General features: G+C 38.5%; 1 protein-coding gene across 1 annotated transcript in view; it reads left to right on the forward strand.

Annotated features, from left to right (window-relative positions):
• TFCP2L1 (transcription factor CP2 like 1) overlaps positions 1–17748 on the forward strand; it is a 49991-nt gene that overhangs the window by 21393 nt on the left and 10850 nt on the right. The window contains exons 3-8 of the mRNA XM_060774334.2: positions 8987–9063; positions 9936–10041; positions 10509–10615; positions 11823–11975; positions 12909–13019; positions 15386–15477. Of these exons, the coding sequence (XP_060630317.2) occupies positions 8987–9063; positions 9936–10041; positions 10509–10615; positions 11823–11975; positions 12909–13019; positions 15386–15477 (646 nt within the window). The remainder of the gene's footprint in view (positions 1–8986; positions 9064–9935; positions 10042–10508; positions 10616–11822; positions 11976–12908; positions 13020–15385; positions 15478–17748) is intronic.

Raw genomic sequence — 17748 nt, forward strand, 5'->3', positions numbered from 1 at the left:
AATATCTCCTGAATTTTTACTTGTATGATTTGCCAGAATTTTTTTATTTCAGAACACTCCCACCACATGTGTGAATAAGTACCTTTTTCTTTATTACAATGCCAACACTTCGAATTCTTTCCTTTTAACATATAAGCCAATTGTTCAGGAGTTCTATACCATCTTAATATCATCTTTTTTTCTAATTCATTATATTTTTCTATTTTTATTTTATTCATGTTCCTAATTATTTCCTCTATTTCTCTTGTCTGTAATGATTTAACTCCAATCCATTTATTACTTATTGCTCTAATCATAAACTCTTTATCTTCTACCATTAAATTGTATATTTTTGCCACTGTTCCTTTACTTGTCTTTTCTCTTGCATTTAGCAATTTATCTACCTTTAGTTCTTCAGTGGGTTTTGCACCCTCTTTTTTTTACTTTTTCCCAAATCCCTCTTAATTTTAACCAATTTTCTTTCCCCCCCCTTTTCCAAAAATTCTGGCCAATTAATTATCTCTCCATCTTGTTTCCACATATCTTGTACCCTCCTTAATCCCTTTTCTTCTAAGTTATTTGCTAACCTTTCGGGGAGTCCCATGCTCTTAATAGGGGTCTTTCCTGATATTTTATAACTTGGCAGTATTCTTCTCGCCAAAGAAAGGGGTCTATTTCCTTTCTTAGCAGACAGTACTGCATCCAGGGTCTGTTGCCTTCTCTCTCCTGAAAAAGAAGATGGACACCTTTCTCGGTGGACAGAAAAACAGTGAGGCTTTGGTTGCTTCTCTTCGCCAAAGAAGGAAACAGATTCCTTTCTTGGCAGATAGCACAGTGAGATTTCCATCATGTTTCTCCTCAGGAAAGAAAATGACTGATAGAGATGTAGCTAGACTTCCTTATCTTCCTGATATGTTAAAAAATAGATCTATAGGGTTTGGGCACCAAAATGAAAAGTGGAAATTGATGAATGAAGAAGTTATTCCTAGATTCATTTTGGAAGAAGGCTTCAGATAGTCTTGAGAATGCAGTTATTTTAATTTTACGGGGCATATTATTACTTTAAGTTTTAAAGCTTTCTGAAATCCACTGAATTGCTCTTTGTCATGGTATAGGAAGCTGCCCGTATTCTTTTCATGTTATTTCTGCCTCTGGTACCAAATTTGCTGTTAAAGATGTTACACCTCATTAACTGAGGTGAACCTGTATTCTGATATAATTACATCAATGAAGTAGCTTACAGGTTAAGGTCGCTTGACATCACAACTTTTATGGGATTAGAGGTTTTCCATGCTGCTTAGGATTTATTTTTGTTAGTTTGTGGCCATTATTTCTCAAACCATCAAGCTGTTGTATTTTGTGTGTGTATCATATATATTGCCTGGGACTTGGTGCTAGTTGCTTGTTTGGTGGCAGAATAGCAACTAATGTCAAAGTGTTTGAAATGATTCGAAAAATACATTTTGAGGTAACATAAGTATGAATTCTCTGCTTGTCATTTGGCTCTTGCTTTTAGATTCTGCTTGGGATGAAATTATGCACATGTTGGTGTATTGCTATTGTCAGACATACTCATTCTGGCAACATATCTTACAATGGAGAGCATTCTGTTTCAAGTCATTTATTTCAAACCAGAATACCTGGAAGAGGTATTTTGGTTTGAAATAAATGACTTTGAAATAAGAGGTAAAAATCTGGGGCTTTTTAGTCAGTGTGCACCCTTAGTTTCTGAAATCATACAAGGTTTATGTTCAGAGCACAATTTATTTTATTTATTTAAAACATTTATATTCTGCCCTTCTCACCCCGAAGGGGACTCAGGATGGAGCACAGCATTTATACGGCAAACATTCAATGGCAGGACAAGAATTCATATACGCATACATAAACATTAAAAACATTTATCTCAATATTAAAATACACCATTTAAAACCGTCCTGTTCGTCCACCATGGTAGTTATGGTGGGTTGCCATGGAATCGTGTCAGGATGATCCCTGCCTTCCTTACACCTCCAAGATTGGGTGAAAGTCAGGGGAGCTGCACATGTAGAGCCCTGACTTTGTATTGCCTTCAAATGTTTGATTCGTCACCCTTCCCTCCCCAGCTCTTGGCAGGCAGCTCTTCTGTCCTAAATGTTTCAGTGTAGTGCTATTACATTTATGTGGATTTTAATTGCGACAGAAAATAGCCTTACTAAATGCAAAGGGCTCATAAAACTTCTTTTAAAGACAGGTGAAATTGCTTCACATCAAGGAATCTAGGAACATTGTGAACCTAGTTAGTTTTATAACCCTTAAAAACCACAGGAACAGCACTGCATACAAACTTCTGAGTAGTACTATGTAAATGTCTGTTGCTTAAGGAGTTCCTGCTTCTACTTGAAGAAATAGTCCTAACACCAGGAAACAAATAGATATTTAAAATGAAATTATGAAGTATTATGTTGAAAATTACTCAATTGAAAGTGTTGTGGTTTCTGTGATAGAGTCAGGAAGTTCCTTCTACCATTTCTCCTTCCATATCAGAATCAGTTGCTACATAATTTTCTAAAGTTGTGTGGCAGCTTTGAAGTTATGGGACTGCAACACAGCCTCTTCTTTCGGTGGCCTTTGTTCCATGTGTTAGGGAACTTTTTGGATTTTACCCTCATTGTGGATTCTTCAGGGTATTAGACATCACTAAGGACTCATGGCAGCTGAAGGCAGCAGTTGTGAATCCTGGAGAATGTGCTGTAAATTTCAGAGTAGGCTTTGCATCCAGGTTGACCAAGCAGGACCCTGCCAGCCTAAACAGAATGTGAACTTTGATCTGGAAGATTTCGCATAGTCAAGTATCATAACTATATTGTACTGGTTGACTATCTCTTATCTAAAATGTTGAGCCATGGTGGTGCAATAAGTTAAACCCTTGTGCCGGCTGGATTGCTGACCTAAAGGTTAGGTTGCTGACCTGAAGGTTGCCAGTTCGAATCCGCGAAACAGGGTGAGTTCCCATCTGTCAACTCTAGCTTGCAGGGACATGAAAGAAGCCTCACGGCAGGATGATAACACATCCGGGCGTCCCCTGGGCAACGTCTCTGTAGATGGCCAATTCTCTCACACTAGAAGTGACTTGCAGTATGTTCTTAAGTTGCTTCTAACATGATAAAAAAACTAAAATGTTTGGAACCAGGAGTGTTTTAAGTTTTGGAATTCCAAAAAAGATCTGTTTAATCTGTATTTATTTTTATTTGTAAATTCCCTTGAGTTCTGCTTTCTGAGAGAAGATAAGGTATAAAGCTTTCTTTCTTTCTTTCTTTCTTTCTTTCTTTCTTTCTTTCTTTCTTTCTTTCTTTCATGTTCACTGGGTTTCCAGAACTACACAGTACATATTAGTGACAGAAATTGGGGACTCTTTGTCAGATGATACAATCTGAAAAGAAAGAAAGTTTGAAGAACAGGGTCTTTTAGCTTATCCCGTGATTGAAGGGCAAAGTCAATTGACCTGCTTTCATGCCATTAATGTCATGTGCTTAAAATGCCTAGGTTATATATGTATGATCACAGTAACATCTGTTAAACACTAAAATGTAGGTTTAATGTAATAGCTTCACAGTTACACTCTCAAGTTCTGCTGTTTGTGTTGGTTAGTAAAATTTTGTGTGTGCATATGTATCTTCTTTTTAGCCTTTGCTAATCTAAATGAAATGCTTAAAAGGTTCCCCTTTTCATTGCTAAAAGAATGCAATGCCTCTAGCCCCCCAGGGTATAAGGAATGAAACAATACTTAACTGTCATATTGGCCTGAAGCCTTTCAACAGATCACTGTGGATGCATTGAAAGAAGACTAAGCAAACTTTAATGATTAGATTGAGTTGGATAATGCATTTCGACAATATTTGAGAAGCAGGTTCTTTGATAAGAGACCAGTTGAACTTCTGGAGTTAAGATGCCCCTCTGGGTTGTTATTCACCAATTGTAGCAGAAAGGTAAACTTCCCTAATGTTCCAGTCTAAAACGTATGGACAACACAGAGTATCTTCTAAGGTGCAGTTGGAGATAAGGCATTCCTTTAACAAAGAGGTGTAATTTGCTTGCCTAAAGATGACAGTAGATGTTGCTGCATTTGATAGTTGACCATGTTGTTAGACAAAAGTGGATGGTCTCTGCCAACTCAAACCCATGGAAATCCACAGGAAAGGAGCTCAAGACCATGTCATATGGAAATACTAGAAATACAGTAGACTGAGGGATGGATGAAGCTGGCAAAACCCAAGTGGGAATCCTTCTTAGGAATGCAAGAAGAGCCATGATGGATCAGGGCTTATCTGGTTAGCATTATATTTTCATTATGACCAACAAAGTGTCTGTAAAAATATTATAGCCTGCTTTAAACATACACACATATATACAGCTAGCTGCTACTGAATGATAGCTCATATCTTCTGCATCACCTTCCCTCCATCAGCAGGGTCTGTGGTGAAAGTAAGAGAAAGCTGATAGCTGTCTAAGAACATGCATACAGGTGTTCCAAACATAGCTCTGCCCTTGTAGATTCATCTTCTTGATGTTGAAACTTTTCATGAGCACTGCAATGAATCTCTGAAAAGATTTTTGGACTTGGGCCTACATTTCATTTGTGGTCTTTCAATGAGTTCAACAACCTCCATGAACCCTTTACATCTATTGAATTGGACATGGCTCTCAACAAATGTAAAAATGGCAAAGCAGCTGGCCTGGATGATCTATGGATGGAACAAATCAAGAACTTTGGTCCCAAAGCAAGGCGCTGGCTGCTGGAGCTGATGAACAACTGCACTGCATCCTGTCAGATCCCCAAAATCTGGAGGAAAGCAAAAGTCATCACCATCTTGAAGCCAGGCAAAGACCGTAATGACCCAAAAAGCTACAGACCAATCTCCCTGTTGTGCCACCTCTACAAAGTTCTGGAGAGACTTATTTTGCATAGAATTATGGAAAAAATAGACCCATGTCTGATTCCACAGCAAGCTGGCTTCAGGAAAGGCAAAAGCTGCACATCACAAGTGCTGAACCTGATTCAGCACATAGAAGATGGCTTTGAAAGGCAGCAGATCACAGGAGCTGTCTTCATAGACCTGTCAGCAGCCTATGATACTGTGAACCACCACCTCCTCCTGAGAAAAATATATAATATCACAACGGACTACCACCTCACCCGCCTCATAGGAAACCTGCTACAAACCAGGAGCTTTTTTGTTGAGTTCCAGGGCCAGAGAAGCAGATGGCAGAAACAGAAGAATGGCCTGCCTCAGGGGAGCGTGCTTGCTCCATCCATGTTCAACATCTACACAAATGACCAGCCACTGCCAGAAGGGACAGAGAGTTTCATCTATGCTGATGATCGTGCCATTACTGCTCAAGCAGGGAGCTTTGAGACTGTAGAACAGAAGCTCTCCGAAGCTCTAGGTGCTCTTACTGCCTACTACAGGGAAAACCAGCTGATCCCTAACCCATCTAAAACACAGACATGTGCCTTTCATCTCAAGAACAGAGAAGCATCCCGAGCTCTGAGGATCACCTGGGAAGGAATCCCACTGGAGCATTGCAGCGCACCCAAATACCTGGGAGTCACTCTGGACCGTGCTCTTACCTACAAGAAGCACTGCCTGAACATCAAGCAAAAAGTGGGTGCTAGAAACAATATCACACGAAAGCTGACTGGCACAACCTGGGGATCACAACCAGATACAGTGAAGACATCTGCCCTTGCGCTGTGCTACTCTGCTGCTGAGTATGCATGCCCAGTGTGGAACACATCTCACCACACTAAAACAGTGGATGTGGCTCTTAATGAGACATGCCGCATTATCACGGGGTGTCTGCGCCCTACACCACTGGAGAAATTACACTGCTTAGCCGGTATTGCACCACCTGACATCCGCCGGGAAGTAGCAGCCAATAGTGAAAGGACCAAGGCAGAGACATCTCCAGCTCATCCCCTGTTTGGGTATCAGCCAGCACGCCAACGACTTAAATCTAGACATAGTTTTCTAAGATCTACAGAGACACTCGCTGGAACACCTCAGCAAGCGAGAGTCCAAAAGTGGCAGGCTCAAACCCAGCACCTCAACCAATGGCTGATACCAAATGAGAGACTCCCTCCTGGGCACACAGAAATGTAATATAATGGACTGGCTGCTCTGACACGACAAATAAATGAGTTCAATTTCTGCAATGTTTTGGTGTCAGTTATGCTGATGTTATGCTTCTTTCTAGAGATATACACCATTTCCTTTTCATTAGGGATGAACTAAAGATTCCTCTTCCTATATACCAGTATCTTAATAGGTAGCATTATGATTCTTTAATAATTGCTTAATAGTTTTTCAACAGTTTCTGCTGTAAGTACAAGTGAAGACATGAGACTGTAGTCTTAATTGTCAATGTATGTGTGTTTGCACATACATTTATTTCAAAATTGTGGTCATAATGGGAACACAGTATAAGCATTCTTAAGTACAAAAGTTAGAAAATATCTTTCTTCAGGAGTGGTTTTTCAACGCAAGAGTAGGATATATTTACCAAGTTGCCCTAATCCATTATGTTTGTTGTACAATTCAGTGAAAGCTCATGGCTTTATCTACAGCAACATGAAATTTAATTACCATTGACGGCGTGATAGAACGTCCTAAAAAGTTAATACAGGGGGTCTCAGAGTTACAAACACTCAGTTTACAAATGATTCACAGTTAAGAATGGGGGTGAAACAACAGGAAGTGAGAGAAATCCACCCCTGGGAAGGCAATTCACTCCTGAAAGAGTTATGGGAAAAAGGTGTCTCCATTGAAGATTTATCACTAATCCTTGTTTCCACAACAAGTCACATTTTTCAAAATCCAATTCTCACAGGAATAGAAAGGGGGTGGGGGAGTTGAAATATTCTGAACACTGACACAGACAAGAAAACATCACAGGGGTGTTAACTCTGCCCTATGCTATCCAAAGCTAAAGTATACTAATATATATTTTTGGCTGGAGTTACACTTAAAAAATGTACCTGCAGAACCTATCTTGTTTGTAACTTGGGGGATTCCTGTATAGTGAATGTCTTTAATGTTTATAGTATGTGAAATCAACCGTAATCAATTATTCTAAATGCATTCTATTTGTAAGATCATGTTGTGGATATTTTTTGATTATACCTAAGTATTGAGTTTCTTACTGCCTAACTGATATTTAAACAGATAAGCCAAATTACTATTGTTTGGGTTTGCATTATTATTTTGTTTTATCTTGATAAGGATAATTCCATTTTAACCCAGAACTCTGCTCAGCCAGAGCTATGGACATATTTAAAGAAACTACATACTATTCTTAGAATTTTAATATAGGACTTTTACAATATTTAACTTGTCATAATAAATCTCTCATTTCTGAGCTAAATTCCAGAAATGTCACATTTTTCTTTTCTTTGTGGGAGGGAAATATATCAGCTCTATCACTTTCTTTGGAGGGTCAGCCTTACCACTGGTCAAACCAGAACGTAAACTGATTATCGTTTTAGATTGCCTTGTTATACATTGATCTGCATTCTTGCTCAAGAAGGGAAAGTAGTTTCAAAAGGAACTTGAAAAACCAGTTCCTGTATATCTGTTTGCTGGTTTTATTGTGTTTATAATTTTGTCCTTGTTCCTAACACTTAGTTGCTAAACAAATTTTCAGTGTATCCAAAATAAAAAAGATTGTATCTTAGTAAATTCATATATATGAAGAGATGTGTGCCAATTTCTGCTGGCAGCATTTGCTTAACAGTTATTCAAAAGTGGAATCAATGTGAGCAGGGCTTTTTATTGATACTGTTTTTACCTTTCCGAAGGGATATTGACCCGATCCAGGAGCATCCCCAGAGCACTTTTGGTGTTCAGATGGCCGGAGGGGCCAAAGACACATTGGGGTCATTGTGTCACTAGCCAGAAGCATGCTCCCAGCAAATGTCTGCGAAGAGAACACTTGTGGGTGGTGACATAGTGCTGGATCTACTGGACATGTGGACAGTTGATCAGGCAGGATCCAGCTTGATCCAGGTGTCCACACCTCCAAAACATTGTGATTACTCTGTAGTTTCTTGGAAGGTCCTTGGTAAATCTCGTTTCCTTTTGCACCAGGTTAATGGCTAGTTTCCGTGCTTCTGCAGTGAATCCAGCCATACATCCCACCTGCATCAGCTGAAAATGGAGTCCACTTTATTTGACCCATGTAGACACTGGCTAAGAGTGTAGCCTGAATGACAGCAGTTTATCCTAGTACAGTAGAGTTTCACTTATCCAACCTTCGCTTATCCAATGTTCTGTATTATCAAACACAGTCCAGAGTGGGAGAAAGAAAGAATTCTTGTCTGCTTTGGTGCTAAATTCATCAATACAGTAATTGCTACATAACGTTACTGTGTACTGAACGGCTTTTTCTGTTGATTTGTTGTAAAACATGATGTTTTGGTGCTTAATTTGTAAAATCATAACATAATTTGATGTTTCATAGGCTTTTCCTTAATCTCTTCTTATTATCTAATATTTTTGCTTATCTGACGTTTTGCCGGCCCGTTTGTGTTGGATAAGTGAGACTCTACTGTACATTATTCTGAAATAGAGGCAGAGATCCATCAGCACAATTTTGGATATGCTGGGAAAATCCAAAAAGCACATAGTTTCATGGCCTAACCCAGTGCAAAAGTTAGATGCTAGCAAAACAGTTCTAAGATACTTCCTGTGAACCTTTGAACCATCAGTGATCTGTGTTCTGAACCAGCAGTTTTTAAGATGCTCATCTTGAGAAGGTGAAGAAGTTGAGTTCTCCAAATTTCCAGACTGATTTAAGCAAAGACTCCACCTTTCATTTAATAAGAGGTTGCAGTATTGGCGCTTTATTGAGAGAACTATTTTGGATTACAAAAGGAAAGGGAGGAAAACAACCCTCCCAAGCAACTGTCTCTTTCTGTTCTTGCTGCAACATGCTTATACACCTTGGAAATGTTTCCTTGAACTCCTAGGTCAGTCTTATGAAATCCGTCTACTTGAGAATAGGAAATTGGGAGAGTTTCAAGATTTAAACACAAAATATGTAAAGGTAAGGAGACTTTCCTCCTGGTCCTACGTACTGACTGGCGTATTATTATATAATGTTAAACTTACTGCTGGGAGAGAATGAACAAGTGAGAGTTTGAGACTTGGGGTGGTGGAGGTTTGTCTCTTGAATTCCTTCACTCTAAAGATTTAATTTGGAAGCCCATAGTTTTCCAGATTTCCTGCTTTCTGTGGGCTTCATCTATTTATTTGGAATACTTAGAAGGAATTTCCTAAAGTTGTCTACCTTGCATATAGTTGTCATAACCCACACATTCAGTTGAATCTTTAGGTGCAACTAGTTACAGCTTATATCTTCAAGTACAGTTTCTTGTCCATAGATGGATGATCATTATCGTTTTTGCAGTAGAAGCTCTCAAGTGTTAATTATGGCAAGAAAAATAATCTAAATTATATGTAGGTTTCTCCTAGGAGATTTCTTCAGGCTTCCTATTCTTCTTATAGAATAATTGAAATATAAGTGATGGTTGACCATTGTAGAGAATTACATAAAAACTGCTGAGCTGCTGAACTTGCTGACCCAAAGGTCAGTGGTTTACATCCAGGAAGTGGAGTGAGCTCCTATTGTTAGCCCCAGCTTATGCCAACGTAGAAGTTTAAAAATATGCAAATGTGAGTAGATCAGTAGTTATAGCTTCTGTGGGAAGGTAGCAGTGCTCTATGCAGTCATGCTGGCCACATGACCTTGGAGGCATCTAAGGACAATGCCGGCTCTTCGGCTTAGAAATGGAAATGAGCATCACCTCCCCCCAGAGACGGACATGACTAGACTTAATGTTAAGGGGAAACCTTTACCTTTATAACAATACACTTGAACCACTTGATCAACTTTGCCCTCTTCTCCTCTCTCAAAAGAGCATAATTCGTGTGGTTTTCCATGACCGGCGCTTGCAGTATACAGAACACCAGCAGCTTGAAGGTTGGAGGTGGAGTCGGCCTGGAGATCGCATCCTTGATATAGGTGAGAACATTTCATTATGATACCTCTTTCTGTATCAATGTATGGCCTTTCTCTTTGAAGTGGCTGTTGTTATATAGGTGTATATGTTTTCAGTGTGGCTGTTTATTTGCTATTGGATGAATCGACCTTTTCAAAGTTGAGATAACAATTCATGTCTGTTTCATTCCATGACAAGTGCATTATTTAAATAATTTATTTGTATAATAAATTTATACCCCACTTTTCAGGAAAGGAAAATCAGCTTACATGCCAGCATATCCATTCTGATTCTAAGTGAAAAGCTTGGAAGAGATTATTTTAATGCTAATGAAAGCAATACAAGGAAAAAAAATAGTTGGATCTTTTCCAACATAAAATCAGTCGTGCTTCTGTTTGGGTGGCTTTTCAAATGAATCTGATGTTTATATTGCAATGTTTCTACTCTTCAATTTTAATTTTTTTAAAATTTTAGGGGTTTTCTTCTACAGATATCCCACTGTCTGTTGGTATCTTAGACCCCAGAGCCAGTCCAACACAGCTGAATACAGTTGAATTTTTGTGGGATCCATCTAAGAGGGCATCAGCATTCATTCAGGTAAGAAAAAGTTACCCACAGGTAATACCTTCTGTCTCTTTTGAAAGAAGTCATGCTTTTATTTGGAATATGGTGTTCCATGAAATTTATACCTTATTGAAGATTTAAAAGAATTTGAGTAAAATCACTACATATAATTAAAAATTAGAATTGAATTCTGCAGTCATGATAGATCTTGAAAGGACAGATAGGAATATATATAGATGGAATGATATTGTAGAGGACAATCTGATGTTTTCCTGGTGCACTGGACTACAACTCCTGTCATTGCCAGCCAGGGCAATCTTTTGAGGCCCAGGGATCATATTTGCCCTATAATGACTATGATACCCACATTTCATATGGTTTAGATTCTGGAGCTGCCTTTTTTGCAGGGACAAAAGTCCAACTCAGGCTCAAAGAACATGGGAATATCAAGAATGTCTGAGAATCTATTTGCAATTTTTAAAAAGATGGTGGTTACTATATTGGAGTGGCCTTCATGGATAGGGCTTGCATGCGGCTTATGGTAGTGATTCTCAACCTGTGGGACCCGGGATGTTTTGGCTTTCAACTCCCAGAAATCCTAACTGGCTGGGATTTATAGGAGTTGTAGGCCAAAACATCTGGGGCCCCATAGGTTGAGAACCACTGGCCTATGGGCTGTAATGGGCTCTATTCTAAACAAGTGGGACCATATATATCTATTGTTTTGACATCAGTTTATTAAGCACAGTTAAAGGACTGGTGACATTTTCAAAATCTCCACTCTCCCCATTTTGAAAAACCAAATCAAACCCTAAATGGCTTGTTGTAAGTTTTTCGGGCTGTATGGCCATGTTCCAGGAGCATTCTCTCTTGACGTTTCGCCTGCATCTCTTGCAGGCATCCTCAGAGATTGTGAGGTCAAACCTACAACAGCCCAGTGATTCTGGCCATGAAAGCATTCGGCAATATATTGTCAAAGGCTTTCATGGCTGGAATCACTGGGTTGTTGTAGGGTTTTCAGACTATATGGCTATGTTCTATATGGCCCGAAAACCCTACAACAACCCAGCCTTCAACAATACATGTGAGGTCATAGACGCAGGGGAAACGTTAGAAGAGAATGCTTCTGGAACATGGCCATACAGCCCAAAAAGCAATCCAGTGATTCCGGCCATGAAAGCCTTCCAGAAAACCCTAAATGTGCTCTACTTTAAATCCTAAACACTATCCCTTTGATTAGGTCCACTGTATCAGTACAGAATTTACTCCAAGAAAACATGGAGGAGAGAAAGGGGTACCTTTCCGGATACAAATGGACACATTCAAACAGAATGAGAATGGCGAATATACAGAACACTTGCATTCTGCAAGTTGCCAGATCAAAGTATTTAAGGTAAGGAGAATAAGGTAACATTCAGAGATTTTATATTTTGGAACATATACTTTGGAATAGTGATCTCAGTTGCCTTTGACGTTTTGTGTTTACTTTGTGATTCCTGAATGAAGTTGGCAGATGATATGAGGAAAATGGTAAGCTACTAGAAAAGGAAGGATGAATGCAATTTCGATTGACACAAGTTATTTAAAATTATTATTATTATTATTATTATTATTATTATTATTATTATTATTATTATATTTTTATTCACTTCTCCTTGTGGCTGAAGGTAGGTTGCAGCATAATTGAAACACATAAAAATTGCAAAAAAATCTATAAATATACATATTAAAATGTATATCTATAAAAGATACTTATTCAAACATATTTCCTTAAAATACATATTAAAATACACACAACAGAGATTAAACACAAGACATGAGTTAGAATTCATGCTTAGAACTGGCTGGGTTTATTATTTTTGTTTTGTTCATTGCAAAATAACAAACATTAAAAGCATATAATGGGAAACTAATGGCTACTTTATCAAATAAACCTTTATGCATAAAGAATATATATAATTATCCATATAGATAAAAAGGGTGAGAAAGTTTAAGGTTAATAAGTTGCAAATTCAGTTCACCAATATCCTACACAACTTGGAACCACTTTTTTTTTGCATTCAGTGAAAAATGTAATACAAAAATTAAGCAATGGATCCTAATAATTACACATTGTTCAACTTGAATAAGATGCGCTATTGATGCTAGCGTTAATGGAGCCCAGAAGTATGTATTCATGTACCCTGTAGCAAACATTCTTCTCAGTGAAGAATATCCGTTAAATTGTGATTCAATGTTGCTTTTGTTCAGATACCATCAGAAACATCTGGACTCTCCATTCATCAATCCTTGGTTAAGCTAAACTATATTTTATGTGGTTTTCTAGCCTAAAGGAGCAGATAGGAAACAGAAAACAGACAGAGAAAAAATGGAGAAGAAAACTACTCAAGAAAGGGAGAAATATCAGCCTTCCTATGATACCACCATCCTGACAGAGGTACGGTTGCTCTACAGCTACAGTGACCTTGGCTTTGATTGACTGGCGGCAACATGGGAATGAACATCAACATTTCAGCCAAACAAAAATATTTTATGTTGAATTCATGAAGATGTTGAATTGGATAAACTCTCTGTGTGCAGGTGTGTGTCTTAACTTTAATGGTGTCCAGATGTGGCATGTTTTGGAAACCAATATACTCTTAAGTCATGTAATTGACCAATTACAGGTCTTAAGGATATATTCCAGTAGTTCTCAATCTAAGGGTCCTCGGGTGTTTTGGCCTACAAGTCCCAGAAATCTCAGCCAGTTTACCAGTTGTTAGGATTTCTTGGAGTTGAAAACCAAAACATCTGGGGACCCACAGGTTGAGAACCACTGGTATATTTCATCGTATCATGAAAAACTGAAAATTGAAGAGCAAAACCAATAGTCACTTGTAGTTTTGGAAAAGATTGTGCACCCTGATCTGCAAAGTGATTACACATCCTGGGCAAGAAAAGTTGTGGTATATAGCTGATGCAATAATATTTTTTTCATTGATACTTTTGATATTCTTTCTAATTGCCAAGTGCCTGGTATATAGAATGCGATGCTGTCAGCCTCAAAGAAAGATTTATTTTTACTCTCCCAGCTTTTAAAGCATGAGTTTAGATTGTCTCTCCCACTTTTTGCAATTGTACTAATGTGCTATATTTTACATTTTTTTGTGTATACATTTTTTGTGTTTTTGAGTGTGTTCAGCCATTGTGTAGAACAAAATTGTTAAATGAATACATTAACTTCCTTATGAATTTGCTAGGTTGGTCTAGTATCATCCTATTTGTGTGGCTTTGTTGCATTTTGACACTTTTTGAGTTCACAAAACGAAGACTTAATGGAGGAGTGGTGAAAGAGAAGCTCGCGGCCCTTTGTGCATCTCTTAACTCCCATCTTTACCCCCAGTCTCCCTAACAACTCAGATATTCTCCCTTACCTTTTTCAGGAAGATGCTTTCCTCTTCCCAAATGGTCAAAGTGGATAATTACCACTTCCAAAAACCTTTGCTTGAAACTAGAAAAATACCCCAAAACTCTTGATTGGAAGTAGACTGCATTTCTGGGTGCTGGTTTTGGCATAAAATTAAGCAGTTGTCTAGCATAAAATAAAGCCGTTTTCTGGCCTGAAGTTAATGGTGTCGCACTTGTTGCAATGGTCCACTCCTGACATAAATTGCAAGTTTGTTTAAAAAGGAGCTGAAACATCCTTGCTGCTCCATTCATGAAGCCTTTAAATATTTGTATATAGTTTAGCCAGCCCTCATATATCTGCCCAAACAGGTCAGGGCAGCGAAGCCTGTGCATGGAAAGTGACCCAGATTGGAGTAGCCCTCTTTTGACAGGGATGACCTTTAGCACCTTGATGCTGGAAATCATAAGGTCCTTGTTAACAAAGAGTTAAATATTTGCTAACTCTCCGGTATTTGCTGAGAAAAAAATCTGAATGACTATCACAGATTTGCCTCTCTTCTGTTTTCGCAAACGGAGATTGAAGCCAGCTCAACAGGGACCTTTGGCTAAATGGATTCTCTCTTGCCGTTTCACACCTCTCTGCATGGACCTCCCAAATCTGGCCTGTGTAGAGCTGGAGGAACCTCTGGGCAGATTTGGATAGCAAAGGGGAACTACAGGGGGAAGGAAGTGAACTCCTGTTGTGTTGTGAGTGGCAGTCCGCTTGTGCGATGTTGGATGTCACCCAGGAGAAATATTTTGTTGAATGTTCCTGTACTTTTTAACAGGTTATTTATACAGCCGGTATTAGACATCTGGATTCTGTGGATTTACCCTTAATTCAAACTGCTGCAATGAAGTGAAGAATAAGAAAAATGTTTTGAAAGAGATCAGATATGATTTCTATCCACTTCCCTGTAACCTCCATACTGTGCTTGACTCCCTTTAGTAGTATGGCTGCATGTCCAAAATAAGTTGACATTAAAATGCACTATAACATATTGTATTTGATACTTTATTTGCATAAACTGCTGATTATTTTCACTGAGCTGCCTCCTGAGTGCTCTTTTGTTTACTGTCATAATTGCCACTGTTGAAAAATGTCACTACATTATTTGCATGGATATATTTTTATGTCTGGGATGAAGAGTTTTAATTTAATCCCTTGCTTCTTAATGTCTGAGTCACCTCAGATAATTATGTGTCCTTCTGGTTGGAAAGATCAGAGCAAATCAGAAGAAATTATGGGTGACAAATGAATTCCTTGATGTTCTTAATGATGTAATCAAAACTGGTTTTGAAAGAAAACCAGGCTGCAATTTTTCTCGTTCAAAACACACACTTCACAATGTTCCTAATTTGGTTTTGTTTAAACAGTGCTCCCCGTGGCCAGATGTGCCTTATCAAGTGAACAACGCTCCGTCTCCAAGTTACAATAGCTCTCCAAACAGTTTCAGCCTTGGAGATGGGTATGTGATAAATACTTTTTATCTTTTTAGCTGGCAGCAAAGCAATAATCTTCTGCTTTATATGAGCTTTTTAAAAATGCTTCTGAGTATAGAAAGATTAGGAAGGTTAACCTTCCATTCAGGCCATGCTTAACATGGAGGTATGGAGGCTGCAAGACTGCAAGACATATGCATTTGCCCAGTTCTCACATGGTCAAAAGGTAGTTGTTGGATGGACAGGAGAAGGAGAAGATAGTTTTGTTTATGGTAGTATAGCCATGCTCTGTTTCTCCTTCAGAAAGCTGGGTTTGGACACGTTGCTCTCTCCTTTCTCCACTTTGCCTTCCAAAATATGTGTGAAATAAATTGATTTGAGAGATGGTAATTAGCCATGGTGTGTATTTACATTGTAGTAATAATGGAGTTCAACACCATTTTAGCTGCTATGGCTGCCTGCTATGAAATCTTAGAAATTGTAGTTTTACAATTGCTATGAAATCTTAGAAATTGTAGTTTTTTTGCCCACCAAAGTACAACTCCAAGGATACAACTGTAGTAGACTAGGTTAGGTATCCAGTGATGCATTAAGACTTAGCAATTAAAATGCTTCTAAACTGCATTAATTCTACAGATGTACGCTAAGTCTCCCAGTGAGGGGGCATTATGACTGGTGAGAATTTGAACTTAGTTCTTCTTAGTTCGTGTCCAGCCATTGCAATACTTCGACTCTCAGTATTACTGTTAAATTTGTCAAAAAATAATTAGAAAATGATTAGATGTCAACTTGTAGAACAGACTTGTGCCTATATCCAATATTTGCTTTTTAAAAACCTGCAGTAAATTAGTAATTTTCTTGGAATAATGTGAGCTTAGTTTACTTGTTTCCTAATACAACCAAAATGACCTCTTTAGAAAGGAGGGCTGAGATGGGAAATGAACACATGGATCAAAAGCAGCAGGACTTTTTTCTTGCCTTGGATGAGGGAATTTATGATCATAGTCTGTGTTCAATCATGTCCAACATCTGAATGAAATAAAACATTATTACAAATGAGAAGAGTACACAAATGCAAATATTTCTGCACTGCTTCTTTTCACTACTTAGGAAAGGTTTCCTGAAAGGGTACACCTACCGAGTGATGAATTCATCCAGTTTAACATTACTTTAACTTTCTCTGCCAAAGAGGTCTGGTGCCTCACCAAACTATCAATCTAAGTATTGTCAAAGGCTTTCATGGCTGGAATCACTGGGTTGTTGTAAGTTTTTCGGGCTATATGGCCATGTTCCAGAAGCATTATCTTCTGATGTTTCAGCCACATCTATGTCAGGCATCCTCAGAGGTTGTGAGGTCTGTTGGAAACTAGGTAAGTTAGGTTTATATATTTGTGGAATGTCCAGGGTGGGAGAAAGAACTCTTGTCTGCCCGAGGCAGGTGTGAATGTTGCAACAAAGGAGTCCCCTGGGCAGCAGCCAGCGAGGCTTTGAAGCTGCAAGGTCATTAAATGCTAATCAAGGTGGCCAATGGCAACATTCACACCTGTCCACCCTGGACATTCCACAGATATATAAACCTCACTTGCCTAGTTTCCAACAGACCCTTCAACCTCTCAGGATGCCTGCCATAGATGTGGTGAAACGTCAGGAGATAATGCTTCTGGAACATGGTCATATAGCCCAGAAAACTCACAGCAACCTATCAATCTAAGGATTTCATAGCACTGAACCATGGCAGTTAAAGTAGTGTCAAACAGTTTCAGTGGTGGTCTCTACATTGCAGATGCATCCATTTGTGGCCTTAGTGCAGGTTCATAGGAATTTGGTGTTCTAAATCCAGGAACGACCTCATATTTGCTCCCTCGCATACCGCTCTTTCCATAATTTGCTTTGACATTATTATGTTGTAAGATGTGACTGACTGAAATTAGCATATAAATCAGTAATAGAATTTGCGAAATAGTGGTGCAGGTTGTGTATCCCTTATCCAAAACACATGGGCCCAGAAATGTTTTAGATTTTGGATTTTTCCAGATTTTGGAATACTTGTATGTGTATATACATTTTGTAAAGGGCCCCCCAAGTCTAAACACGCAATTCATTTATGTTTCATACATACCTTATACATATAGCCTGAAAGTAATTTTATAGATAATGTTTTAAATAATGTATATGAAACAAAGTGTGGGCCCATTGAAACATCAGAAACCAAAGCCATTGTTATAGTAGCTGAGCTATCCATACGGACAAGGTTTTTTTATTCTGCCTTTCAAACCCAATATCTCAAAGCATATTAT

Source organism: Anolis sagrei, chromosome 1, assembly GCF_037176765.1.
Source record: "Anolis sagrei isolate rAnoSag1 chromosome 1, rAnoSag1.mat, whole genome shotgun sequence".
Lineage (NCBI taxonomy): Eukaryota > Metazoa > Chordata > Lepidosauria > Squamata > Dactyloidae > Anolis > Anolis sagrei.